The following is a 27,505-nucleotide window of genomic DNA, read 5'->3' on the forward strand; positions in this document are numbered from 1 at the left end:
TTCTGTGACTTCAGTCCCATTGCAGCAGTAGGAGCCGCACACGTAACGAACATCATTAAAATCCTGATTTTTTTCCAAGGAGAACAACGTCCAAGTAGGAGGAGGCGTGCGGGGAATCTGCATGAGAACAGACATCAATGCATGCACACATGTGCTCTCTACACACACGCGTGCACAGGCCTGCGGCGCCTTCTCAGGAGCACACCCAGACCCTCGCCTACCTCTGAGGCCCCCATCTGTGTAAGTCAGCCTGTCTTTCTTGTCACTCGCTGTCACACACACTCACACGAAGGCAGATCTGGTGCCGTTCTCATAGGACTTCATAAGATTCCGTTTTTGTGAGGACTTCGGGTTGACTGGAGGTGGCAGAGGCTATAAGAAGCTTCATGTGTTCTTTAAAAATGAAAAGGTGCCCTTTAAAAATTTCAGGCTCGGGCCACCTGAGGCCCCTTCCTGGCTCTGAACCTGAAGCCTTGTGCTAGGGGAAGAGGCCGCCCTGCCTCAGGACCTCGACTTCTCTTTTTGACACTAGTTGGAAAACTTAAGACTCTGCTTAAAGCGCCAAGCTCTATCTTTTCCTTTAAAAATGTCTGGGCTGTTTCTGAAGACTTTTCTTCCTGGCTGTTTTCAGAGGGGGCCCTCTTGACATGCATGAATCCGTGTGGGATGCTGGGGGGCCACAGTCAGACGGGGTGGTGCCGTCTAGTGGCGGGGCCACCTGCACATCCCCCTCCCCCTGCCGCCCGAGCCCCCTTCTCTGAACGCTCACTGCATGCCCCCCACCCCGGCCGTGTCCCAACTGCACGTCTGGTTTGCCAAGGACTCAGACAACAACCCTCCTCCCTCCCCCACCCGCTCCTACTCCATGTGGTGGCAATCAGAGCCATGGCCCCCCGACGCCTGCCTTTCATCAGCAACCAGACTGCTATGAGCTCAATTGGGAACATGCTTATTCCATTAAGAAGAAAAAAAAAAAACCTCCTAAATCTATAAAACGAAAACTCTCAACGTGTCCTAAAATGAAAACAATGGTGGGAGGAACTCTGAGCCCTGTGTCCCTCTGTGTGTCCTCTCCCAGCCATTCTGCCCTGGACCCTCAGTGGACAAGCACAGCCCGGCCACTTGGTGCTGCCCGGTGCTCCCACTGTCCTGTACGCCGGGCCAGTGGTGGGGCGGCTTGTCCTTTCCCAGGCAACAATGCAGCTTGTTCTGGGCTTCCTCCTCCAAGACACCATGAGGACAGGCTGTCACCTGAGCGTACTCTCCTGACATTTCTACTTGCCTGGGGTCCACAGTGGCCATGTGACAACTCCATGGGAAGCTCATGGCATCCAGAGAAGCAGCAGTGGTCCCATTGAGGGACAGGGTTCTCAGCCCCTGACCAAGCCACAGCTTTGGCCAGAAATTCCCTTCCCACCTCCACTGCCATGCCCCTTGGCTAGCTTCTGAGCAAACTGCTTTTTCTGCTCGGTCAGTGTTTCTCACACTTTAATGTGAATAGCATCACTGAAGGGTTTTGTCAAAGTGTGGATCCTGACTCTGGAGGTCTAGGATGGGGCTTGACATTCTGCATTGTAGCAGGCTCTTGGGTGATGACCTAGCACCTAGCAGGCTCCCAGCTGGTAGCCGACGGGCACTCCCGGCAGCAGGCCCCGAGTCCAAGTTCTAGTATCAAATCCAATTAACCACTCAGCACTTAAGGGGGCAGCTGCTACAATGTGACTCGTCCCCGAGCCTGTCAGCACCTGTCTCCTTTTTCCCCGGCTCTCCCTCCTGCCAAGAACAAGGTTACCATCAGTTGGCCCAAAGTGCCCTGGGCTCCTCCAGCCACGGCCAAATTCCACAACCGTCTGTCTTTCTGGGACCCCTTCCCCTTGCAGTCCCTGGTCAGCCCTGTCTGTGGCTGTCCCACAGTCTTCCTTTCCCAGCCCCACCAGCCTTGGGGCTACTCCTGCTTCTGTGTGTGGGTTTCCTTTCATAGGCCTGAAGGTGGCTGTTCAGTCTCCCTGCAGCCAGATTTCCTCTCTGAACAAAACAATTGCCATTTCTTCCCCAGACCTCCTTCCCCAGGTGCTGCTACCTTACTGGTGGGCTTTCCGGACCCCTCCAACTTCCTCCCATTCTCTTCCAGTGAGCCTGAGCTGGCTGTGCTAACAATACTCTGGCCTCTGGAATAAAGGATCCTGCAATTCGGGTGCAGAGCACTATTACGACTCATTGTGTTGGGTTCAATATTGGGGAGCCACTGATGAGAGGGGAAAGAAAGGGAGCGAAGGGGGAGAGATCAGGCAGATGTTTTAACAGTACTTCCAGCTCATTAAGAAGTCTATTCAGGTCTCTATTTTTGGAAGGACTGGATTTTTTTTCCTTTCCCACTTTAATCGGAGCCTCTAACTCTCCTCTGGAGCACACCATGCCAGCAAGGAAGCAGGGCCTCGGTCCCATGCCGCTCCTTTGAAGCTCAGCAACCAAGCCAGTCCTGGCAAGCCCGTTAGGATGCGACTGAGCTTCCTGGGGCCTCTGAAGATGGGGTAACGTAGTGCACCATGGCCAAATCATTCCCAGACAGCAGGAACGGCTCTGGTCAGAGCATAGGGACCATCCCCAAGCTGGCCTCCGTGTCTGGGTACCTCCCTGGCTCCCTGCCCCTGTCTGGCTCGGCCAGGCCCGGCCGGAGCTGCCACATGCCCCCTCTCCCCACAGTGCACTTTAAATCCCATCTAGTCTCTGTCTTCCCCTCTTGGGGACCACTTGCACATCACCCCCCGCACTCAACTTTTTTTGTATTTTCTCTTTCCCTCTTTTCACTTCCTGTCCCCTTCCCTACAGAAGGCCTAGTGGGAGGAGATCACAACTCTCCCCAAACCACCTGAGAGTGAGCTCCCTGGCCGGAAGAGACGGGGCAGCTGGAGGGCAGGCTCGGTGGGAATGGGGCAGCGGGGCCCTGGGAGCCACAGCAGTGAGCGCTAACCCTGGCTCAGCGCCTGGCACACCTCTCCCCTCTCAGCCTCTGCACAACTTTGGGAGCTCCGTATTATTATCATCTCTTCTTTGGTAGTCTCTAGTATTATTCCTGCTTTTTTTTTTCAGATAAAGAAACCCAAGCTGGGAGAGATTAAGATTCAGATGAACCCAAACCACCCAGCTGGTAAGAAGCAGTCAGGGATCCCATATGGGTCTGCCCGTTTCCAGCCTCACACTCCTACACACTGAGCTTTGCCGCCTCCTAGGGTGACAGGTTCTGTCAGGAGAGGGGGTCTAACCTTGATGGAGGGGATCCCCTCAATCTCTGGACAAACATCTTTGTCACTAGGCATTCTGGGCCTCACAGACTACAGCTGGGGTCACGTGCATATTTCAGCTTAAAGCAGTGGGCAGAGGGTGGCTTCAGAAGCATGAGGGACTCTTTCTGGTTTCCACTCCTTCGTGCTCTGACCTGCTGTCTGCAAGGAAGTGTCCCCTCTCCTCCCAGGGAGAATGATGAGAACGGAAGTGCTCTTTCAGGGGGGGTCAGTCAGTCAGCAGCCAGCACAGACTTAGGCCCCTGCCGAGTTCAGTGCACTGGCCTGGAACTTCAGTCTTTTGCTGAAGTGTTGCTCAGTGTGTCTGAGCTACTGGTCCCCAAATACAGATGCCCTGGTGTGGTGGTACAGAGGACATCGGGGTGACAGGCACAGGTGGGACAGCTGGCTGGATCCTTGCAGTGGGCAAACCTGGAGAGGTGGCTTTTCAGCATTTCCACCGTGCCCTCTGCTGGGCAGGGGCTTGGCAGGGGCCAGACAGGGACTGGGCAGGACCAAAGCCCCTTGTGCAGGGCCCTAGAAAAAGGCTGTGAGGCTGGCTTACCAGGGTTTTGTAGTCAATCTGCTGGCGGATGAGCTTGTCCTCACTCAGGGAGTAGCGGGCCTCACCCGTGATGGCGTCAATGGGCCCCTTTTCCATCTGCTGCTTGATGGCACAGAACAGCGAGAAGAGGGGCTCCCCGGCACACTCCTGGGCAGGAGAGGAGCCATGCTGGGCAGGTGCTGAGCCACCGGGGAGGACAGCCCAGCCTCCACGGCCCCTGCTTCCCCAAAGGGCTGATGTCATCTCCTCCGCTGAGATCCTCTCCTCCTGCTCCCACCTGCTCTACTCTTGGGTTTGCAAACCCCTCCTTCAGATGGATGTCTCTCCAGGACCTTTCGACCACAGGGTCGTCTCCCATCTGCCTTGTCTTCTTCTCTTCCTTTCCACTCCTTTCCTCCTCCCTGCCCCACTCCACCCTGCTTCCTCTGCAGTCCCATCTTGAGCCTGGTTATGGGAAAGCCTTAGCAAACAAGTCAATAGTTGGATGTCAGGCATATTCCAAATTCTAGGTACGTTGTCGGCTACTCTGCTACCACAGGCAGCTTCTGTACCTGCCTGGAACCCTTCTCGGCCTCAGTAAGTCTGGGGCGGGAAGTGGCAGGAGGCAGAGGAAGAGGGAAAACAGGAAAATGAGGGGTGAATCGTTTTTAGCTAAGGGCTCATGCAGGGTCCTCTCAAAGCCTTAAGTCTCTTAAGTCAGGACGGCCTGTGAGGCTGTGTCTTCAAACACGGCCAAGAGCCTGCTCCGTCAGTGACTAGGGGGAACTGCATTTCTTGGTGGTACTAATGACCAGGCCCTGGGGAGCCTGGGCTTGAGGGCCATGAGGGAGACGGGGCAGGCTGGGGAGGAGGCAGGTGGGTGCCCAGATGGGCAGGGAAATGGAGGCAAGGCTGGAGATACCCCCGCAGCCAGTTGTACCTTCAGGAACTTGTAGAGCAGGAAGGTGAACCAATTGGTCAACATCTTCTCGGCCACTGACTCAGTCCTGTCCCCCATCACCGAGGGAACCAGCAGAGAAAGACAAAGACAGAAGCAGCTGGTCAGACCCCAAGGACTGGGAAGGCAGAGGAAGAAGCTGGCATGGGTCTTGCTCCCTAAGGTTTCTGGGCCAAATCTTGAGCTCCTAAAGAATACTTGAGTCCATGACTCATAGACACCCTACAGTGATAAGACAAGCTTTGCCCACAAGGCTGGGAGACGATGTTCTGCCCCTCAGGCTCCTGGGTGGGTTTTGGTGTGCGCTTTCTGTGATGATGAGACTGCTTCCCCGCGCTGGCCAGTAAGGCAGCCACCAGCCTTATGTGCCTCCTGGGCACCTGAAATGCAGCTAATGTATCTGAAGAGTGGAATTTTTCATTGTATTTACCTTTAATTAATTGAGATTTTAGAAGTCATATGTGGCTCATAGTGATCTCATTGGGCCGTACAGCCTTAGAGAACTTGATAGTTACTTTAGGTGAGAAAAGAAAAAACAAAACAACCTGGGAGATACTAATTTGGCAGGAACAGGGGGTCATGGCAAAAAAGCCAAATTAGGCTGGCCCTATCATGTAAGCTGGAGACTCTCAGAGCTGACAGCAACATTGAACTGCATACCTACCTAGCTTATCCCAAGAGATGCCAAAATTGTCCTATTTCAAAGGCTTCCATGTACTTTGAAACTTCCCCTGGGAACCATTCTGGTATTTCATTTGCAATAACAGAGTTCCTTCTTTAGTCTAACTTGAATCTTTCATGCTGCTACCCAAGTCTATTTATTCTTTTACTTTGGAAATGAAGACACAGTAGCAGTGTTACTGGACAAAGGCCACTTTTGGTTGCATCCGCTTGGAGAAAACAAACTATATTCAACCTTGTATTAAGCGTGTGGCCAGATCCAGAGAGAAACCAGCCCCTCCAAGCATGCTTACACAGAGTTGAAAGTTGCAGTTGCCCAAAGATACTAATAACTAAAATCACAAGGCAGCTGGGTAGCTGCCAGCACACACTGAAGCTGAGAGGAGAAGAGAAGAAAGACTATTGAAAGGAGCTGGGCAGTCAAGGGCAAGAAGAAGGAAAGGAGATGAAGGTGGGTAGAAGGGAGAGATTGAATAGAAAACAAGACCAGGAGACACGGTTTCAGAGCGAGACCATGCCTGGAAATCGTCGGTAGGAACTCTGGCAGGCGTTGGCAACCGCAGAATTATGCTGGTGGGTGGCTGTGTGATGAAAGTAAAACAAAATCAAAATGATCCACCTGGCTCTTTCCTAAGCTGTGTGACTGCACCTGTATGTTGCTACCTTTGCAGCTGTGCAGGCAAATGTCCACTGCACCTGAGAAAACCTGGCATCACCACTCTGAAAGCCAAATCTATGCCCTGGACCCAGCAGGAGGTCCTGTCTCAGACCCAGAGACCAAGGTCAGGAGGCGGTAAATGGTGGTCCAGGCTGATGGCCAGACATGGGAGTTTTCCATCTTCATCTACAGGAAGGCTAAAGACGCTGGACTAACAGCCTGGAGGAGAAATGGCCTACAAGCGCATGGAAAGTGTGAATGGCAGCGTGGACAGAGTCAGAGAGTCTCTGTTTCCTATAAGGCCGGAAGCCCTGGGATCTGCTTATGTCTTCCCATGTGACCACTCAGGTTTCAGGTGTCCAGGATGAGGCACCAGTCATGCCAAGTGGTGGACTCTGGGCTGTGCAGAGCCTAGCACAGGCGCCAGGAAATTCTTGCTGCAGCCCAGTTGCTGCTGAAGGGTTTTAATTCAAACACAGGCTGGACTGTATTTCTCAAACTTGAGTATGTGTTCAGATCACCTAGGTTTCTTGTTGGAATGCAGAGTCTGATCCACTGCGTGTGGGAAGGGACCCGAGATGCTGCATTTCCAATAAGCTCTCGAGTGATTTAAAATTTTATTTACTTTTAATTAATTTAGAATTAAATGGTCACTGTGGCTCATAGCGATCAAAAGCAGATGGACAGCGGTGTGAGTGGCTGAGGCCAACGTCTCCCATCTTGAGACAGTGAGATGGGTGTCCAGAGAGGTCTTGGAGTATCTATCCTAAATCAAGTTCTGATTTAGAGAAAGCCAGGGGATGGAAAAATGACTTCTGAAGACTCCACAAGGGAAGAATTCCAGTAAAAAAAAGGTCACAGTCAGGGGAGTGTGAGGGCAGAGAGAAGGAAGGAGAGCAGATATAGGGGCAGATGGAAAACAAAGGGGTGGGCAGATGGGCTGTGGCCCATTATAGGCACCAGCATGATGGACAGGTTCTTCCAAGAAGATGTAGATGCCCCTGGCCTCTGGGCAGGTGGGTTCCTAACCTTGGGGGATTTGGCTACCCCTTCTGGGAACTGCACCCTTGCCTCCCTGGGAGGCAGAGGGCCAGGCTGCGTGGGCTGGGCTAGCGGGTCTCTGACCCACGCCACCCCCTGCCACCCCTCGGGTCTGCCTCTCACCTCCTGAGCAGCAGCTTGGGGTGGTTCTTGCTCTCCAGGTTCTTGTCGATGAGGTCGGCCAGCAGCTGCTTCAGCACGTCGGTGGCGTACTCCAGCTTGCTCTGCAGCACCGTCATGATGAGCGAGGCCACGTTGCCGCGGTCACGCATGGAGAAGCTGCGCTGGGACTCTAGTGTGCGGATGAAGGACAGCAGGAACACCTTGTTGTTGATGAGCTGGGCAAACAGCTTCAGGCCTTTCTCCACGCGCTCCTGCCGGTAGCCTGGTACCTGCAGAGGAGACACAGGGGTCTGACCGCCACCTGTGAAGGCGAGGCTGGTGGGGCCTCAGGGATGACCCTATGGGATGGGCTGTGCACACTGCCGACCATCCCACACCACCACTCACCCACTGCAGCCAGTGCACCCCTGGGGCTCCCAGGAGCACTCAGGACCCAAAGTGTGAAAAGCCCGCAGTGCACGGCCTGACCCATAGTCAAGGGACTAAATGGCAGCGATTTTATCCTGTTTTACTCCAGAGGTTTTAAACCAGAGAAGACAAGCCAGGCAGAGAAAATAGAAAGCCTTGTTGCCCGAGGTCCAAAAGGTGGCAGAGGTGGAGCCTGGACATTCATGCTACTCATTTAGGGAGGCCTCTGGATTCCTGGCTCAGGGCAAGGTGTCTGGCTAGAGGTGGAGACCAGTTAGACCCAGGTCCTGCCCTCAGATGGTCAGCCAGATGCCCCCTTCTTGGGCGGGGGCCCTGTGGGTCTAACCATGAACTTGGAGAGAAGCGCTCTCCTTGAAGCCCAGATGTCTGGCATCAGCAGCCCTAAGAGGTCAGGAAGCTGGGTGTTCACACACGTGGCCAAACCGAGTCCATTTCCATTTCCCAGAGCCAGGGGTTGCTGTCCAGGGCCCCCCGTAGCCCATCCTGGTCAACCCCTCACTCCCTGCCCCCGCCCCCCCCATCTCTACTCCATGGCTGCTGCTGAGGGAAGTACGAGGGAGACATGGCAGCCTCACCTTGCCATCAGCCCTGGCCTCTATGCACCCACCTGCCTGTCTCCGAGTGGTCTCCTCCGCAGCTCTGTGACCGCCCCCTTGCACACATGTGCACACGCTTTACTTCCTTCGTCCATCAAACCCCTCAGGACAGCATCTCCACAGCTTGTCCTAATAACAATGTTGTTTCTTGGGTGCTCACCATGTGCCATGTGCAGGGTGGCACTGGCTTATACTGTTCCAACTCAGTCTTCTAAGGACCTTACGAGGCTGGGTGTGCCCTCTTAACAGCTTCCCAGAGAAGCTGCTGCAGCTGTCCCAAGGCCAGCCAGCTGGTGAAGGAAGGGTAGTGCCAGATTTCCAACTTAAGCCCCCTCTCTCCTCCCCATCCTTGGCCGTGTCTAATCCTGCTCTGGCTCTGGGAGGTGACTAGAAGGCAGTTCTGAGTCCTCCCTGCAGCCCCTCGGGCCTCCTAGTAGCTCAGGCTGGCCATGGGTGCAGGGAACCCATGTGTAGGATTGCCACTGTGGCACCTGGAGAGGAGGAAGGGGACACAGGGCTGACCAGATGGCACATCTGGTGTGAGGACGGGCCCTGGACTTCCCACTGTGGCTGCACTCACTCTGGGCAGCAAGGCCTGGGCCCTGGGACCCAGGGAGAAACAGCATCTCCAGCCGCCTGGGATTTGGACTCAGAGACACTTACTGACTCGTATGTGCAAGAAAGCTCCACCACCTCTGGGCTCTATTCCCTCGTCTATAAAATGAGAATATGAGTGCCTGTGTCATAATGTTTTATGGACATTAAATAAGATAATGCATGTAAAGTGCTTGCTGTACGCAGGGTGCATTTTAACGGCAGTTTTATTACCTGCCCCTCCTACTTCACTGGCTGCTTTGCACAGATCCCTCCCCCAAGGGTTTCCCAGATACCTAGTGCATTGGCACAGTGTCTTGGGGTGCAGAAGGCAGGGATTTCTCCCCATGTATGAAAGGAGAGATGGTAGTGAAGTATCTTGGTGAAGAGCATCCAGAACAATTCCCCTCTGTAACTTGCCACCCTGCCCCCCACGCAAATGCCACTCTGAAACAAGACTTTCTTTATTCACCAGATGGTTCGATAATTTAGTTGAAGTCTGTGAGTATAAAACTGGATGGTAAATTTTAATTGTAACCCAATAGGGTAGAGTTTAGGAGGCAATGATAGGTTGCAAATGGAGTGTGGGTTGACAGTTTGCTTTCTGTTTTTAAAGGACCGGAATATGACCAGTGTCTGGGCAGCCACCTCCCCAAATGCCCGGACTTCACCCAGATGGTCCCGGGGGCCTGGTGGCCTACACTCCAGGGCAGCCTGAAGCCAAAAGACACCTTCTTCTTCACACTCATCCACCGCTCGTGCCCAACCAGTGGGCAGGTATCCCTGTGGCTAAAAAGCCTGCTTCAGATGAGTCCATGGCTTCCCTGGGAATGTTCCCAGACTCAGAAAACCAAGAGGGAGATAGTCTTATGGTGGCAAAGAGGAACTGGAAAGAAATAAGAAAATGATGACCCACACAAGATTCTGGATCTCGTTTGGGAGGCTGGGCCTCACATCCCCCAGGCTAACGTGAAACAGTAAAAAATTGATTTGTGTCTGAAGCGATTAATTTATGAGTTTAATGGAAATGAAAAAGTCTTATGTTCTGTGTATGTACCCAAAGATTGAAAGCAGGGTCTCAAAAAGATATTTGTACACCCACGCTCAGAGCAGCATTATTTATAATAACTGAAAGGTGGAAGCAACCCAAGTGCTCATTGGCAAATGAGTGGATAAACAAACCGTGATATAGTAAATGGACTATTATTCAGCCTTAAAAAGGGAAGAAACTCTGTCACAGGCTACAACATGAATGAACCTTGAAAATGTTTTGCTAGGTAAACCAGCCCCTAAAGGACAAATATGGCACGATTCCACACGTACGAGGTCGCTAGAGTAGTCAAATTCATAGACACAGAAGGTAGATGGTGGTTGCTAGGAGTCGAGGAAGGGGAAATGGGGAGGGATCGCTCAATGGGGAGAGTTTCAGCTGAGGAAGACACAAAAGTTCTGGAGCTGATGGTGGTGATGGCTGCACACAACGTGAATCTACTTAGAGACACTGAACTGTAGACTTAAAAATGGTTGAGCCCTAGCTGGTGTGGCTCTGTTGGTTGAAGAGTCATTCTATGTTCCAAGAGGTCATGGGTTTGATCCCTGGTCAGGGTATGTGTGAGAAAGCAACCAATTAATGCTTCTCTATCATATCAATTCTCTCTTTCTTTCCCTCCCTTCCTTCTTCTCTCTCTGAAAGCAATGGAAACAAAAAAACAAAACAGTCCTCGGGTGAGGATTTAAAAAAATGGTTGAAATGTTATGTTTTTGTTTGTTTGTTAAAAAACAAAGCCGTGTGACCTGCTAGACTCAGAGCCCATGCCCCCAAATTAGCTATCTTGTCAGCTCCAACTCAGAGAGAATGGTAGAGCTGGCTGTTAACACCTTCGTGAGCAAAGGCTGGGATCAGAAAGTCTTCCCTCACATTAAAGGTAAGGAAAACAGAGAATGTTCAGGCTTAAGAGGAAATTTTAAGGAGCCAGATGAGGACTAAGGCCACGGTAGGACATATGTGATTTATAATGGGGCCCATGAGAACAGAAGTTCCTACGTAAGTGCGCAGTTGCTCCATCCCTCTGCAGAAGTCATGTAGACATTCCCTCTGGCCAGTACCTGCACAACCACGTGACTCCTGAGCGATGGGTCTGCTTTATTTTATAGACAATATAAATCTTGAAACTACTCTTATTTTCTGTTGCTCCTTTGGCCACAATCTTCCATCCATCCTAATAACTATCCCGAGCCGTAAGGCATGACACTGATGTAGCACCTCAGAAGTCAAGTACACAGGCTTGTTGTTGGGACGGCGGACTCTGGAGTCTAACCATCTGGACTCGAATCCTAGCCTGCTCCCTCCCAGCTGTGTGGCCCAGAATCCTCTGTGCCCCAAGTCTTGTTGTCGACTTCGGAGGGCTCTTGGGCAGCTCAGCGAAGGCATGCATCTAAGGGACTCAAAACTGGACCAGTCCGCAGTCAAGTAATAGTGAGTATTCCTTATGATTATTATTTTGCCCTGGTTTCTAATTTATATTTTTCACTTTTCTCTGGTACTTATCTTTAGATTTCATTCTGAATCCCTTTCGGAACAAAGCGCAATATGAATATATGCGTAAGCCAGATCTTATGCTAGACAGTAAGAGGGATAAAAGATGGAGTTCCTGCTGGTACAAAAGAGAGTCAGGTACTTATCATTCACTTTCCACTTCCCTTCCCAGAGCGTCACTTATCTTTTCCATATAAATTTATTGAACACCAGCTAAGTGGTGAAATCATCATATCGCAGTTTCTTAAATGAGGGTCCATGAACTCCCAACATTTGTTTGCCAGATTTCTTATTTCTGTGAATAAGCACAGTTTTTCTGAGGAGAAGGTCTTGTATTCAATTCTCAAGGAATCTGTGACCCCCTAAGTCCCAAAGTCCTACTCCCGTCTCTGCTCTGAGGTTTCCTGGCTTGGCCCCACCTCCTCCAGAGGGACTGGCTGCTGCTGACAACTGGAGGTCCTTGGGCCACGTGCGTCCCCTCCATGCCTACAGCTTTCTCACCTCTGGATACGGCAGCTGGCCTTGAAGGTCCCCAACATCTCTCTGTGCTAACCCTGGGATGGAGAAGGGCTTGGCCATGGGGATGGCTCTCACCTCGAGGTCCCGGAGGACAGGATGGTCTTCAATGCCCGGAAACAGGACCCGCATGGTGTAGGTTCTATAGTCCAGGAAGGGAATCCCGGCCCCGTCCAGGTCGCTGGTCAATTCATGGATATCTGTCTGCAGCTCGGCAAAGGCTGGCACAAGAGAAGCCTGTGAGACTCCTGGGAAGGGTGGGCCCCAGAGTTACCCCAAGCTCAGAGCACTCAGAACCCTCAGCCAGGCCCCTGGGGGACATGAGCAATGGGCCTCGGATGTGCAGAAATAAGAAAAGGGGTGTTTTAAGTTAAGTAGCTGAGGAGAACACAGGCACGGGAGGAAGGTTCAGGCCTGGGGAGTTTGCCTTGGGCCAAATTCCTTCCAAAGCATGGGTAGAGGGCAGGCCGTCCACAGATCTGTGCTGCTGCTGTGGTCAGAGGCACCGCTCTGTCTGAAAATGAAGGGCTTTCATTTGTAAAATGTGTCCAAGACAGGGGGATGGGGCAGGGGGCCCATAGAGGAAAGGTGGGTGGAGTGGAGGAAAGAGGGAGGTTCTAGTGATGAAGGGCCTATTTCAATTCTGTTTTATAGTGGATTTCCTTTTAAGGGTTAAGAACAATTTCTTCTAAAGTCCCAGTTCTGGGCCATGCAGGTCACTGGAGCCATCAAGTCACCAAATGGGACCAGATGGAGACTCTGCCACATGAATACAATCAATCCTTCTGTATAAATACACAGGATGGGTCATTGTCCTTCCTACCGCAAGTTCATGCTATTCAATGGTGAATTATGAGCTGTGTGTGGGCCCCGCTGTCTGTGGAGGTAGCTTGGGTCTTCAGGGAGTCACGGAGCTGCAAGCGTCCTCTAGCCCAGGGAGCCAGAATACAGGTCGAAGCTGTTACACAGCACCAAAGCTGTGACCAGACCTGGTCCTAGGCACAGCCCCTATCCCGGGCCACCCTCCACCACTGTAGGAAGTCCGAAGTAATGTGCCTGGCCCTTCCCAGTCCCGCTTTTCTCTTTGGCACACGCATGCACATGCATACACACATGCATGTGCACATACACACATGCACACACACCCAGAATGGATTAACACATACTGACAAAGAAGAACAACCAGTGGACATTGACCAAACATTGTGCTTTCTATGTATACAAACACAAGAATAGAGAAAAAAATACTTTGGGGACTCAGAAGATATTCACAAGCCCTACGTGGCTCTAGAAAGCCCTTGGAAAGCAAGCCCTGTGTCTAGTGAGCTCTGGGGGTCCCAGGAACACCACACAGCTGCCCCCGGCCCTAGGCCCCGCCGCCTCCTGCAGTGCTGACTTCAGGCCTATGGAACTTGAGGTCCAGGGCTTGAAGATACCAATGCTTCTTGTGTGCAGAACAATGGGGATGCCACCTGGACCACGGGGAGGGTGCTGCAACCTCTCTTGTGCTGCTCCCTTCCTGCGCCCTGAACCTGTGCTCTGGCCACACTGACACAAGGGGTCCTCATCAAGGCAAGTGACTCCGAAGCAGAGCAACCTGCATGCATCCAAGCAAAGTTTACACTAGTGTGTGTGCACATGCGTTTGTGAATGGGGAGTCTATAAACCTTTATGGCAGGTACTGTCACCAAAAGCCCTGATGAACACAACGAATGTTTGGAGTGAGGAACACACGTGTGTGTTTGTGGGAGGGCATGGGAATGTGTGTGTGAGCATGAGTGTGAGTGTGTGTTCAGAAGCGATCGCCTGAGTGTACATGTCAGTGAGTGTCAGGTCTGTGAGGGGCCCAGGCTAGGTATCTTCTGAGCTTGTGTGTAGGTGATGTCCTGGCGCATGGTCAAGTCTTCAGGAAGTCACCTTCCTGGACCCTGCACACATTCAAGAGCCAGCCCCGGGCACCCTGGAGAATACTCTCGTGGCTAACCCTACGTGTTGCTCCACGTGTCCCTCTCCCTGCCCGCGTGGGGTGGCTCTCCCCAGGGCAGCAGCCAAGGCTCTCCTGTGCCTCCACTGACTCTCAGCTGGGCTCCCTGTCTGGCTGCTAATGCCTCCTCCCCTGAAACATTCTGAGAGGAGCCTGGCTTCACACTCCCCCTCACCGCCCCGCCCCACTGGGGTGCTCAGCTGGCTGGGAGGAGAGGGAGGTAGCTGGCTTTTTATCAGTCTGCAGCTTCCCTTCAAGTCACCAAGCGCAGCCAACATTCAAAGGCTCACGGCTGCCACACATAAAAGAGATTCTAATCACTGCTCCTAATTAGAAGACCGAGTACATTGCGGAGAAAAAAATTAAGCAGCGTAAATATAATAAAAGGCAGTAATTAACAGTCCCACAAGGCGGATGCTGAGTTGACAGCTAAAGGATGCAGAGAGAGGATGGAATGGACCCACCTCCCATCACAGAGAGCCCCAGGTACAGGATGGATTTACTCCGTGTGTAAATCTATGGCAAAGAACCAGCTCAGCCCTCCAGGGTGACTCACGAAATGATATCCTGGGGGCGACAAGAGTCTGACTCCTTAATTTCCTTCTTGGATTTAGTGCAGCTGATTTCACTTCATGGTACGTTGGTAATTTTTTAAAATACAAGCTGTAAAACACTCTTCTTTCTAAACCTCCATCAGCCCTAGAGCCTTACCTTCCTTCTAGAGTAAGAGAGCTGAAGACTGTCTGAATGTGTCATGTCAAGACACCCCAAGGTCTCCCCAAGATGGGAGCTAAAAGCTACTGGGCCAGGATTCTGGGCTGGAAGCTGCTTTAGTAGGATTTGCCATAATCCCAGTCTGACTTGGGGAAAGAGGGCAGGGGACACCTTGAGGAATAGGCACAGGAGGCTTCAGCCTTATCTGGCCTAGCCCAGGTGGGGCTGGCTAGAATATGGGATTGGTCTGGGCACAGGCTCCGTGACCAGATAAAGTTCTTCGGGCTGATGCCCAGCCCCCAGCACTGCCCACTGCTGCCTAGCGCACTGCCTGTGTGTGAGACACACATGCACACACATGCGCACATATGCACACCCAGCCTCCTGTGTGGGGCCGCTCAGTACCTTCCTTGCACTCCAGGGCCACGCGGGACTCCAGGTTGTCCATCTGCATCTGCAGCCGCTTCAGCGTGAGGTCGCTTTCGCGGGACTTGCGTTTGTAGGCGATGAGCACAGCCACGATGAAGATGATCAGGAGGCCGCCTGCCACCGCGATGCTGACGATGGCGGGCAGGCTGAGCGGGCTGTCCGGGGCGATGTACACCATGCCCGGGGAGTACTCCACGCCGCCGACGCGGGCCTGCAGCAGAGCGGGCGGGATGGAGCTGGGTGTGGGGACAGAACATCCAAGGGAACAGCCCTGTCACCCATGCGCTGGTGGCCAAGGTCACATGAGGGAAACGGCTCCAGGGAGCAGAATCATCTTTGGTTGTAAAAGCAGGTGAGAGGGCATGCAGGGGCTGAGGGAGGGGCTCTGGATGGCTCAGCACAGGGCACCCCTACAATGGGAAAAACCACACGTTCTCTTATGCAGGAGACAGCACAGTCATCTTCACAGGGAAACAGCACAGGGCTGACAGGATGACATCAATGACTGGCTCACCAACACCCACCCCGTTGTAAGGACGGATGACCAAGGCACAGAACACGATATTAGGGACCTCCCCAGGCCCACAGCGGTCCTTCCCTGAAAGAGTCTCTTCCTCATAGTGAAAAATTTAGCACATCATTTAATGCTGGTTTGCAATGCCCTCATGGTGGCACCGGCCAGTGTGGAAGGGATGACAGTACAGAAGAGAGAAGTCAGAGGTAAGACGGGAGGGGATCTAGGGGTGTGGAACAGTTGGAGGAAAGTTGAAGCAGGAGCAGGACAGGATCTCCTCCCGGGAAGCCCTGGTGGCCCGGGGCCGAGCTGGACTGCTCAGGCCCCGGTTTCCCTAGGCCCAGCCTAAGCAGGACAGATGGGGTCCCCCCCCAGCCTCACCATCACTTTGTGCCGGCCAATGAGATTGGGTGACTCGCAGAGCAGCTGCACATCTGACACCGTCACGGTGCATGGCTTCTCCCCGACCAGCACGGTATAGTTCAACTTCACGTTGCCCCCAGCTACGGGTGGGATCAGGTTCTTGCCCTGAATGGACAAGAAAGCCCCGTTCCCACCCCAGAGTCAAGGCCTCAGCTGCTGGCTAGCTCCCTGTCCTCCCACCCGGGGCTTCCAAACTATTGGTGAGCTGTGGAGAGGCCGCCTTCCCTACATAAGTCCCCCCTCAAAAAATCACGATACATACACTATCATCCCACACACCCCCAGTTGGAAATCAAAGATCAAGGCATTCTTTCAGCTTATCCCAAATGCAACCTAAGAATCCTTCTCAACACCAAGCTGTAGTCAGTCACTACTGGTTGATTCAGATTGCCATAGTGGTTAAAATTAAAATCAGCCACCCAAACTCTAAAGAAACCCTATCCTGAGGTTTTCAAAGGGCTGCCCAGGAGGAAGCATGAGGAGCCTTTGACCTCCCAGGTCCTGCACTCAGGAGACAAAGAAAGGTTGGGAGCCAGACAGCCAGGGTGGATCTGATTACCCCAGTCAGGTCCTCAAGGCCTGTAAGGGAGTGTGTCTCTCAACACAAATGCAGACAGAGTGTTCACATCTTCTGGCTATAACACTGTCTCTAGGGATGCCAGTCATGAAATGTGGCAGGAGCCCAAAGTTTCTGGCCTCTTCCTGTGACTTGAAAAGCCCCCTCCTCCCACACAGCAGCCTCTTTTCTCCCCACCTCCCTCCCTGCAGCCTCAGTCTACCTTCAGGATGATGGGTGTGCCTGGCTTGAGCTCCAGGATTCCTGACGGACCAAAGGCCTCAAATACAGGATTGGGATAGTAGGTGAAATTGGTCTTGTTGAGGATCAGCAGTGACTGGACATTGTCCAGGATGAAGCCGAACTCCTCAGGCCTCTCGGTCAGGTCGGACTGATGGTCGGGCCCCAGAGTGAGGGCCGGGGCCTGGCAGGTCATCTCAGTGGCGTTCAGAACCTCACAGAGCTGTGGAGGGGAGACAAGGCCACAGAGCGGACCTTTGCACACACACGGCCTGCTGCACCCACCGCGCCACCTGCGAGGCTGCCATACAGCGTGGCACTGACATGGGCAGTAACGCGTGAGTTGCAACTCCTCTGCAGCCAGGACCACACAGCCTGGGCACTCAGGGAATAAGCTGGTACCTAGCTCCGCCTTGCCTGGGGTGGGTTTAGCAGTGACTAGGGCATCACTTAGCTAAGGAGCAGAGCGGGGGGTCAGAAGGATGGAGAAATGTGGGTATAAAACCCCATACACCCCAGAAGCAATTGCTCCTGCATGAAAATGCCCTCATTCAGCTCCTCCAACCCATCATGCAGTGCTCAGGGGTGTCACACAAAATGCGTCATCAGTGTCCGGGATGGGCCTTTCTGAGTTCTTGGGGAGCCCCCCAGGGAAGGGAAGTGGCATGCTGAGTGGGCAGCCCCCACAGCCCCTGCCAGCCCTAGACTCACGTTGATGTGCTCCTTCCCGCCATGCTTGGCACGGATTTGGGGGTTCTGGATGAGGTCCAGGTGAGTCCCCCACACAGCGATGGGTGTGTTTCCACTGACCGGGGAGAAAGAGGGAGGCATGTAAACACAGGGATAGGAATAGCAATGAGGATAATGATGATAATCGATCAGGCTGAGCTCCGACATGAGAGACAACGATACCAGTAGGCATGACAATGTTCACGGGGACAACGATGACAAGCTGACTGAATAATGATGAGGAGGAGGTCTCAGCAGCCAAGGCAAAGACAGTGATGACCAGATGGCTGTGGCCATCCTGTGCTGAGCTCGTCTGGAGTGTGGACACCCTGTGGAGGCCGGGGCTACAGCTCAGCCTTCTGGGACCTCCTGACTTGAGCCAGCTGCTTCTCTGCAGCCCCCTGGTGTCTCCCTCAGCCCTCACCAGTCTGAGAACATTTTTCACAGTGCCCTTGGCCTAACGGACCAGGCTGTCCCCCACCAAACCCTACAGAGTCGGAGCAGAGTCTCCTGCCCCAGGGCAAGCATACTACAAAGTTCCACTTTAGAGGCTTCAGCCAGCTTAGACCTGGGGAAGGCGGAGGCCAGACACCAGGAACCTCTTCCAGGAATGCAAGTATGAAAGGCTCCCGGACTGAAGTCTCCTACACTTTGGGGTGTCAGCAAGAGAACTGGTGGTGGTGGTGGGGGGGGATCAGGAGATTCATCTTTGTGGAGCTTTTCAAAGGAAACCTGGATGCTGTTGTCCTGAGAAACTGACATGGGGTGGGGGCTATCTTCCTTGGGGACAACTCAGAGCAAGGGGAGGGATCACCTTTTCCACAACCAAGGAGCTATCTACAAGAAGAATCCTACTGTCTATAATAGTTAAGTAGTTATAAGCTTGGTGGGCAAAGGATCCTGGACACCCACATTCATTGCTTATTTTTTTTAAAAAATATTTTATTTATTTATTTTTAGAGAGAGGGGAAGGGAGGGAGAAAGAAAGGGAGAAAAACATCAATGTGTGGTTGCCTCTTGCGCACCCCTTACTGGGGACCTGACCTGCAACCCAGGCATGTGCCCTGACTGGGAATTGAACCAGTGACCTTTTGGTCTGCAGGCCAGCGCTCAATCCACTGAGCCACCCCAGCCAGGGCCCATATTCATTTCTACCCCTCTATCCACCTCCCTGCCCCCCATCACATTTCTGTAAAATCATGAACTCTTCTGCTCATGGCAGTGTTTGAGAATGAGCTATGATATCCAACCATCTGGGGACCTTCTCCATCAATTCAGGATGTGTTTAGCCAATGTCCCCATCACTCTTCCTTAGGAACTCAGGTTGTTGTAAGCCATGTAGAGCCAGGAATTCTGCAGAGCCCCACCTCAGGGCAGTTCTACCTGCAGCAAAACCCTGGAACCACTGGCAGACTCAGCACCTGCCTCCACCCTCCTTCTTGATGTCAGCATGACTCGGGGGCAGCTGCTGAGTGCCAGGAAGGATGGTGCCTCTATTGCTGTGAAGATGACCGAGGAAGAACTGAATTAAGCCAGGCTATGCCACCTTCCTAGACTCAGCAGACCCTGGGGGGAAATTCTGGGATAGCTTTTTACAGTCTATTTCCCCTCTCCATGCCTTAGGTAAGATCATGGCTAAAGCTTACAAGGTTCGGGCCTTAGAGAGTAAATTGCTGAGGACAACCAAATCTCACATCAGGAAAGCTGCCTATCCTTGTGTGTGGCAAACTCTTTCTGAAAAAGGGCCAGAGAATAAACACTTCCAGCTTCCCAGGCCACGTGGTCGGCCACAGTCACTCAGCTCTGCTGTTGCAGTGAGAAAGCAGCTCCAGACAAAGTATGTACAAATGAGCGTGGCTGTGTTTCAATAAAACTTTATTTACAAAAGCAGGCAGACAGCCATTTGGCCCCCAGGCTGGAGTTTGCTGACTCCTGGTTCAAAAGATTGTTCCGTGGACTGGACTGGACTGGTCCCTGACTCGTGCCTCGGCTTGTGGAAACCACAGCTTCATGCCTCCCACTCCCCCAGACCCCGAGCGGACCGTGGGAGGCTGAGGACGCAGGGGCGGGGACGAAGAGGGCGCTGAGCCAGGCACTGCGCCGCACATTCGCACCTCCCTGAATTCTCTCAGCCGCCCTTGGAGGGAGCTGGCTGATGGCACACCCTGGACCGAGGGAGGGAAAGTCACCTTTAAGGTCACTTGGCTGGGAAGCCGTGGAACTGGGCTGAGCCCACTCCTTCTGACCCCAAGCCCTTGTTCCGTTGCCCATGTGGCCCCGGATACAGCGGTTTCCCCAGGGTCACCAGGGGCCTTGCGGTCAGGATGCGCTCTGCAGGGCCTGGAGGAGCAGACTCATGCCACCTGCCTGAAGTTCCTGCCCCGAGGTGAGACACCGCTACTGCAGGTGCCGCCAAGCCAGGACTGAAAGGGTCCCCAGCGATTCTGGCGTTTCCTAAGCCCCAGGTGAATCACTCAAAAGGTGGAGACCCTGGGGAATCATGCAAAGGACCCAAGTCAGCTTGTGACTGGCTGAGCGAGAGGCAGCACCAGGTCTTTCTGCAACAGCATTGTACCTGGCTCCCTGCCCTGAGATGTGTTCTATGGACTCCTGTCGAGCATGAGAGATAGAGTGGGGAACGAGACCCAGGCCCTGCCTTTGGGGAGTCTGTGCAGTAGTAGGAGGGACAAAGCAAACAGGCACCTGGAGGTCATGGTGCTCATACAAAGGCCAGCAGGCAGCTGCAGAATCACCAATGACGGTCATCCTAACTGAGCCCTGCTGGTTGGCACATGCTTGCTTTCCTTCCAGAGAAGGCCGGGGCGAAGCTGGATCCGATCTTATTCCTTCTCCTACATTCCTCAGTGGGACTTCAATTATTGTCCATATTTACCAGAAATGAGGTTTAAGGGAGTGGGACTGACCCCTCCTCTGGACAGTCACTATGACATGGGTACATGGCCTCCGAGCATCACATCAGAGGCCGTGGCATCGTGTTGGTCAGAGCTTGGCCTCCAGGGCCGGGTCCTACTCAGAGATATTCTCAGTGAAGGGAGGGAGCTACCGTAGGCTGAGGTTTTCTGATTTGGGGGTGGGGGGTGTTGTAAACCAACCCCAGTTCATAGGTCCCCAATGCAGGCCTTGGCCCCCAGAGCTCTCCTTGGCTTTTGAGAGACAAGGAAGGGAAGTGAGGGTGGGCAGCTCCTACCTGACGATGCTCCACTCTGGCTCAATCCGCACAATGGTGGGGTCCTCCACATACTGGAAGAACAGGTCCTGGCGGATCCTGGCCCTGTCCACCTGCACCGTCACCTTCATCTCCAACACCTCCTCTGAGGATGTGGTGTTGCAGACGATGTAGGATGAAGAGCGCCTGGAGTGGGGGAAGACATGGAGCTCAGCTCCTGGGGCTCCAGGAAGGATGGCGGTTCTGGGTCAGGGCCCTCTCGCCCCCACCCGTTTGTCCGGCTCCTCAGTGGCAATGGCGAGCACTACCTCAGACATACAACTCTGGACACTGCTGACAAAGACAAACTTCTCTGAGCCCTCTTTCTGACCAGGCCTCATCCGTGGGCCCCGTCTTCAGCCTGCCTACCCCCACTCTCAGCCAGAATCCTGCTAAGTCTCTTTAGCAAGAATCCCCCCAACTCTAGATATCTGCACACCCTTGATCTCTGATCACCCTGGCTGGCCTTCAGAAAGAATCCTGTTGTGTTGTTTTAGTATTTCCTCTTCGGAATCTTCTACGCCCTGACCCCTTACTCTGCTTGGTGGGTGTAGATCCCCAGCTGTCTTGGCTGTATTTGGAATTGAGTCTCTCTTCCCTATCCTGATAGTTTGACGCCCACTGCAACAGGCCTGAATAAGCTCTCTTTACCATGTTAACAGATGTCACGATAAATTTTTCTTTAACATTACTCATGCAAGGCCTGGCCAGTTTTGACTTCCAGTCTGTCATGGTCCTCAGAACTCTGTCCCGGGAAAACCTCTCTCTGCAGAACCTCCAGCCTGTGGAGGGACTGTCCCCCTGCCACATCTCCCAGAGTCCTTGAGTCCTTGAGTCCTTCACCAGACACACCTCCTGCCTCCTTGGCCCCCAGGCTCCTGGCTTGGGAAAGGCAAGCCCTTCTGGGGCTGGATGGTGGAAGTGGGAGAGAAAGCCAACTGCCTTTGGTTAGTCAGTCATAGCCAGCTGGGGTAGCTGCCCCTACCAGCTTCAGTAGTCCCTGCTGGCTCTGCAGCAGCTGCCAAGAAGCTAACCTGAGGGAAGGGACTCTAGAATCCAACTAGTGTCCCGGGGAACCCTAGGTTATGCACAGTATGGGGCACAAAGAGGAAATGGTGGGCAGCGGCACAAGGGGTCCATCCAGGGGAGCAGTACCTGGTAGGTCTTCGGACTGAGCCAAACATCCACAGCCAGGTACCCAGAAAGCCCTGTCCCGAAGAGATCAGCCACATTCCGGGAAGAGGACCCACTTCTGGAGGTTAGCCTGAGGCTGTCTGCTGCCTGGGCAGCCCCGCGCCACTCTGGGCTGTGCACCCCAAAGCCTGCCCTGCGGTGAGTTACCTGTGGAAGAGGCAGGGCTGCTTCCCGAACATCACCACCACATTGCTGCCCGCGTTCAGGTTGGTGCCCGTGATGGTCACCTGAGTACCCCCGGACATGGGCCCCCGGCTGGGCTTCAGGTCTGAGAGAGTCAGCGTCTGTGTAGAAAAGGATCTGGCCTGAGACCCAACCAGGACGGGCCGAGGAGGCTTCTGTGCAGGCCTGAGGCGGCACCCACGCCCCGGTGCCACCTTCCGGAATCCTTATTGTTGGTGGCCTTCCAGAGGGCCGGCAGATTTTTTTAGGCTTGTATGGCAAGGCAACTCTTCTGGCCCCTGGGGTTTGCATTTCTATATTAATAATAATAATACCAATAACAGCTGCTATGTACTGATTTTTTTAAGTGGCAGACTTTATAGCTTTGTATATATAAATAATTTAATATATATTAAATATATATGAGTGTTTTAGCCGCCGAATCAATCCTAGAAGGTAGGTATTATTACCCATCTTACAGAAGAGATTCAGAGATGTTAGGCACAGTTCCCAAGGTAACACAGCTGAAAAGTGGTGCAACTGAGACCTATGCGATTCCAGAGCTCCAGCTCTTTACCTCCTCTCCAGTCTTCAAACGCGTTTGCTTTCAGAAGATAGGTCTGCCCTTTCCACAGGCCTCCCAGAGAGCTGCCCACAGCACCCGGGGGCCAGAGCAGTGGGGTGTGGGGGGAAACGAGGCGGTGGGGGTGGGGAGGGAAGGCGGGCAAAGGCAGGTCAGCGGATTGAGTGGAGTCGAATGGAGATGGCGGGGTGGGGAGGCTGAGGACTTGGAGTTGCACTGTGTTCTTTCATTAGCATTTTAATGGAAAAAAACTTTCTTCAGTCCCAGGTGAGAAGACTGTATCTGCATTTAAATGAAGATTTCCTTCTCCCTGCCCCCGACTCCCTGACCCCTCGCAGAATTCTGCACCGGAAGTTGAACCCACTCAGCAACTTCGAGCTGGCAGGCGGCGTCCCCAAAGAGGCCTAGATCTGTGTGACGCGGGAGAAGAGAAGCCTGCAGCCCGCCGCCTGGCCAGCGCGCGCGTGTGCCCAAGTACGGGCGCGGAGCACGCGCGCACGGCCACGCGGGCCGACAGCTGCGCTCCAGGTCCGCCCTGCGCTCTGCTCCCGGGTCCCTGCAGATCCCCGGCCTGGCTGCCCCGTGGCACCCACCAAACCGAGGAACGCCTTATTCTGCCTCTGCTACTGGCTCGACCACCTTATTCTGCCTCTGCTACTGGCTCGACCAGAGACACGGACAGGGGCGGCGTGAAGTTCGGAAAGAGTCTTCCTTTCTCTGCACTGCGTAGATCACGCTGTTTGACTTGGGACAAGTCACTTAACGTCTCTGATCACAAAATCAGGGAGCTGGGTCAAGATGCAGTTATCCCAAAGGTGCCTGCCGATTTTCTGGTTCTGTAACTTAGTGTCACGTCCCACAAAAGGTTTCTTCGCCCCCAGAGGGTAAAGGGAGAGCTTGGGGACCTGGGTTCCCCTGATCTCCCCAGAGTGGGAAGGGAAAGGGGTGGGTGAGTGAGTGAGTGTGTGTGTGTGTGTGTGTGTGTGTGTGTGTGTGTGTGTGTCTACCAGGAGGGAGGGGGGTGGAATGCTAGAGAGCTGATCTAAACCAGGGAAGTTAAGATGGATGGGGGATGAAAGGAGAACAGGCTCCCTGGCTGCCTGTGCGTGGGGGACTTGGAAGGGGTAGAAGTGAGTAACCTCTGCTGGCTTTGCTGGGATTGTTCCGGGGGCAGGGAGAGAAGGATATGGAGACTGTTTTAAAGTTGTGAGAAATTATACATTATTCAAGACGCTTCATAAATATTTCACAGTGGGTTTGCACAGAAAATCAAATCCTACCTTTTCTGCCACCTCTTCGCTGGGCTCTGGATGGAAGTAGAGGGAGGGAACAGCACTCTTTCCAGGGAGATCTCTAGGGACAGAACTTGTGACAAGGCCAAGATGCATCCCTGAGTATGGCCTGATTTTGGGAGGGAAACTGAGGGAGACCTGAACCTTGCCCTTAACCTCGGTCCTGGGAAGCAGCACCCCAGCATGCCCCAGGTCCTGAGAAGCAGCCCTGAAATCCCAGAGGAGCCCTGGGAAGGGGCTCCCTGCTGAATCCAGCTTCAGAGGAACGAGGGGCTTCCTATGGGAACCAGCCTGTTCTACCTGCTAGCTGCCTCAAAGGCCGCTGAGGTGCTGGGGCGCATGAGAGAGGGCCATTCCGTCTCTTCCTAACTTACCGGTGACATTCACAGGTGCCTCTGCCCCTCATTCCCACTCTGAACCCCTAGGAGCTCTGTGGGGAGGCCCTCAACAACCAGGCCCTTAAAGACGAATTGGGGTCTGGGGAGGAGACTGGGTTCCCGATTTCTCCTCCTTGAAAGTCTTCCCGAGTGAACATGCAGCACCAGGACAGTTCTTCAGAGATGCCCCTCTAATAAGAGAAGTGGCACGAATGTTTGAGTCCCGGGGACCCACTGGGCCAATGCTTTTGCCTTGTGGCAACCACGCTCCTCTTTTCCGGACCTGCCTTCCTGCCTTCCTGTCTTCCTTTCCTCTTCCCCTTCATCCCCTTCTCGCCCCCTCTCCCTGCGCTCATCTTCTGATGCATTTCCCAGTCCTACCTTGTCTCAGGAACCGCCTCCCCCTACTCAGGATCCACAGAGGAAGCTATATCCTGCCTTGTACAGATGCTGCCTTTCCATAGTCTCCTTCCAGGAAGCCTCACCTCAAGACCCTACATCCAGCCACATCCTGCTCTGGGTGGAGCCAATCATGCACGCAAGACTGACCTTCCCTGGGACCAGAGGGGCCTTCTGAGCATCTACCACAGAGACGTAAGAATAAAGCCTGAGAGCAGGTATCAGCAGGCACATGGTAGCTACGCAATAAACACCACATCCAAGCCAGTGGTCCTCAGCGCAGCCTGCAGTTAGGATCTGCTGGGAGCTTTGTGCCCCAGCTGCAGGGTGTGGATTAGTTCAGGGGGACTCCAGAGCATTTTGCTTAAAACCCCTCAGAAGACTCTGACATGCAGGGGGGTTTAGAACAGCCTGAGCACCATGGTGGCTGGCAGAGAAGTCAACAACCTGGCCTTCATCTCCAAATACGGGCTGGTCTGATGGAAGAGCAGCGCCAGTGCAGGCAGACGCCATGGGTCCCCAGTGAGCAGGAGGAGGGCCACACCGGGAGAAGGCTGAGGAGTGGGTGGTGGGCAGTACTTGAAGAATGGGAGGATGGGTTTAGAGCAATGCGGGGAAGGAGACAGAGGAGGGAGGTGGCCAGGCCACATGAAGCCTGGAGCAATGGGGTTGGGTAGGCAGGGCAGCCAGACCAAGGAACTTGAAAGAGAGCTCGAGGCAGTGGGCACCCTGAGCTCTTTCTGGGGCAGGGGCTGACATGTTGAAAGTGGTATTCCGCTGTGGTGGGTGGATCAGGATGGGTTCAGACCGGAGGCGAGGACTTAAGGAGGCCACCGCGGTGGTGAATAGAACAGGGAAAGTAAGACTCCAGGACGTGGTGATGGAGCGGAATTAGAGGAAGCTGAGTCACAGTCTGACATTGTGGGCCTGAGTGACAGGCCAGTGACAGAAATGGGCACGTGAGGGTGACACCGTGTTTGTGGGAGCTGCCAGCCTGGGTGGGTCATGGGAGGTGATGGCAGGACATTCAGGGGGCAGTGGCCTTTGAGCGAGTCACGGAGGGGAGAGGCCTGGCTGGGGGCACAGCAAAGACAGCTGAGGCCCAAAGGAAACAGCTGCTTAACAAGGCGGTGGCTGTTCCCAGTACCACCCACTCTGCCACTGCCAAGGGGACACAGGAGAAAAATCGTCCCAGGCAGTTGAGCGGCCAGGGAAGTGCCGCACTTGCCTTGGCCACAGCAGTGGCTGCCCTTTCACCATGGCTGCCAGAGCATTTCAGAGCCAGAGTCCATGCCCAATGTTAGGGTGCCAGAGCGCACCTCTCAGGCACCTGCTGAGGGTCGTCTCTGTCCCTCTGTCCCCACCACTTTCTCTCTCTCCCGCTCATTATCTCACCTCTGCTGGAACAACAATTGATGTATATTATAAATAAATAAATATATATATATATATATATAAAACATACAACATACGTGTATACATTTTATATAAACATCACTTATCACTAATTGTCTGAAGGCATATTGGGTTTAACTTAAAATTCCCCTCAAATCATTCCAGAAGAAAGTGGGGGTACAAAGAGGTAAAACTACACATCCATTAGATCCATTATATATGTGTGTTCTTCTGCATGAGTTTCCGTGTGTGTATAGTGACAGACAACCACTTACAAAGTCAGCTGGTTTTTACAGAGTAGAGTGGGGCCCAGGTACGGAGGGGCATCTACGCTCAGTCCTCCGAGATTGGTCCCCACCAAGTCCACGACTGCATGCAAGTCCTCTGTCTCATCTCTCCTCCTGAGGGAGGGGCCGTGTTGGGTCTGGTCCATCACTGAGACAGCCAAAGGTCAGGGCCATCAAATTATTATTTTAAAACTCAACTAATTAAGCATGTATTTATCACATGACTACCTAGTGAGAGGTATTGTCCAAGGTGATAAACAGTTGTCAGTTGGATGGGGAAAGAAGAGGATGGAGGTAGATGAAAGAGAAGGAAGGAAGGAAGGAAGGAAGGAAGGAAGGAAGGAAGGAAGGAAGGAAGGAAGGAAGGCAGTAAAGGAGGAAAGATGAAAACTAGGCTTCCCGTGACAAATTTCAGGCCATTTAATGCTCAGACATACAATCCATCACTCAGGTTTCCATCTTCCCAAAGCCGCTCAGCTTCATGGGGAAATTTCACCACCGCAGCTGTTATGAACCTGGGAGGTTAACTGGATGGTAAGACCGGTTGGGAAAGGATGTGAAATGTGTGGCAGGGGATGTACTTGTGTCTCCAGCATCTCTGTCGTCACAAGGTTCTGAAGGTTCCTGCCCCAGAGAACGCCTTGCCCAGGACAGCCCGGAGCTGGCCAGGCAGCCTTTGTGGGGCCAGGGAGGGTCCAGGCTGGAGAGGAGGGAGGGCTGGGTGATGTCTGCTGAGAGGCCACAGGAAAGGGAAGGACATGTGGGGAAAGGGGTGCTGGGGTGGGAGGGGATAACGGTGTGGGTACAGGAAGGCGGCATGGGGTGCAAGTGAGATATGGCATGATGAGGTGGGCTCAGGAGGTCATGGGACAGGGCTGGTGGTGCATGGGGAAGGTGGGATGGGTGAGGGTCATGGGAAGGAAGTGCTGGGGCGCCAGCGTGTGGGGCAGGGATGGGAGCCTGGCGGCAATCATTGACATCACAAAGGAATCGATACTAGAAGCAATAGATCTATTTTATGGCGTGTTCACAACTATACCATGA

At 53.4% G+C, this 27,505-nt stretch overlaps 1 protein-coding gene and 1 long non-coding RNA gene across 2 annotated transcripts in view; one reads left to right on the forward strand and one right to left on the reverse strand.

Annotated features, from left to right (window-relative positions):
• PLXNA4 (plexin A4) overlaps nt 1–27,505 on the reverse strand; it is a 412,730-nt gene that overhangs the window by 26,013 nt on the left and 359,212 nt on the right. The window contains exons 15-24 of the mRNA XM_090287527.1: nt 22,114–22,250; nt 20,755–20,919; nt 17,529–17,622; nt 16,801–17,040; nt 15,980–16,126; nt 15,061–15,295; nt 12,036–12,178; nt 7,287–7,555; nt 4,766–4,832; nt 3,847–3,993 (exon numbers count right to left, since the gene is read on the reverse strand). Coding sequence (XP_090143653.1) covers nt 3,847–3,993; nt 4,766–4,832; nt 7,287–7,555; nt 12,036–12,178; nt 15,061–15,295; nt 15,980–16,126; nt 16,801–17,040; nt 17,529–17,622; nt 20,755–20,919; nt 22,114–22,250 — 1,644 coding nt within the window. The remainder of the gene's footprint in view (nt 1–3,846; nt 3,994–4,765; nt 4,833–7,286; nt 7,556–12,035; nt 12,179–15,060; nt 15,296–15,979; nt 16,127–16,800; nt 17,041–17,528; nt 17,623–20,754; nt 20,920–22,113; nt 22,251–27,505) is intronic.
• LOC150002148 (uncharacterized) lies at nt 85–9,894 on the forward strand. The gene is made up of 3 exons (XR_016513148.1): nt 85–240; nt 3,091–3,148; nt 9,522–9,894. It is a non-coding gene; the product is annotated as an uncharacterized LOC150002148 (long non-coding RNA).

This window comes from Furipterus horrens, unplaced genomic scaffold (assembly GCF_987537825.1).
Source record: "Furipterus horrens unplaced genomic scaffold, mFurHor1.1.pri manual_scaffold_9, whole genome shotgun sequence".
NCBI lineage: Eukaryota > Metazoa > Chordata > Mammalia > Chiroptera > Furipteridae > Furipterus > Furipterus horrens.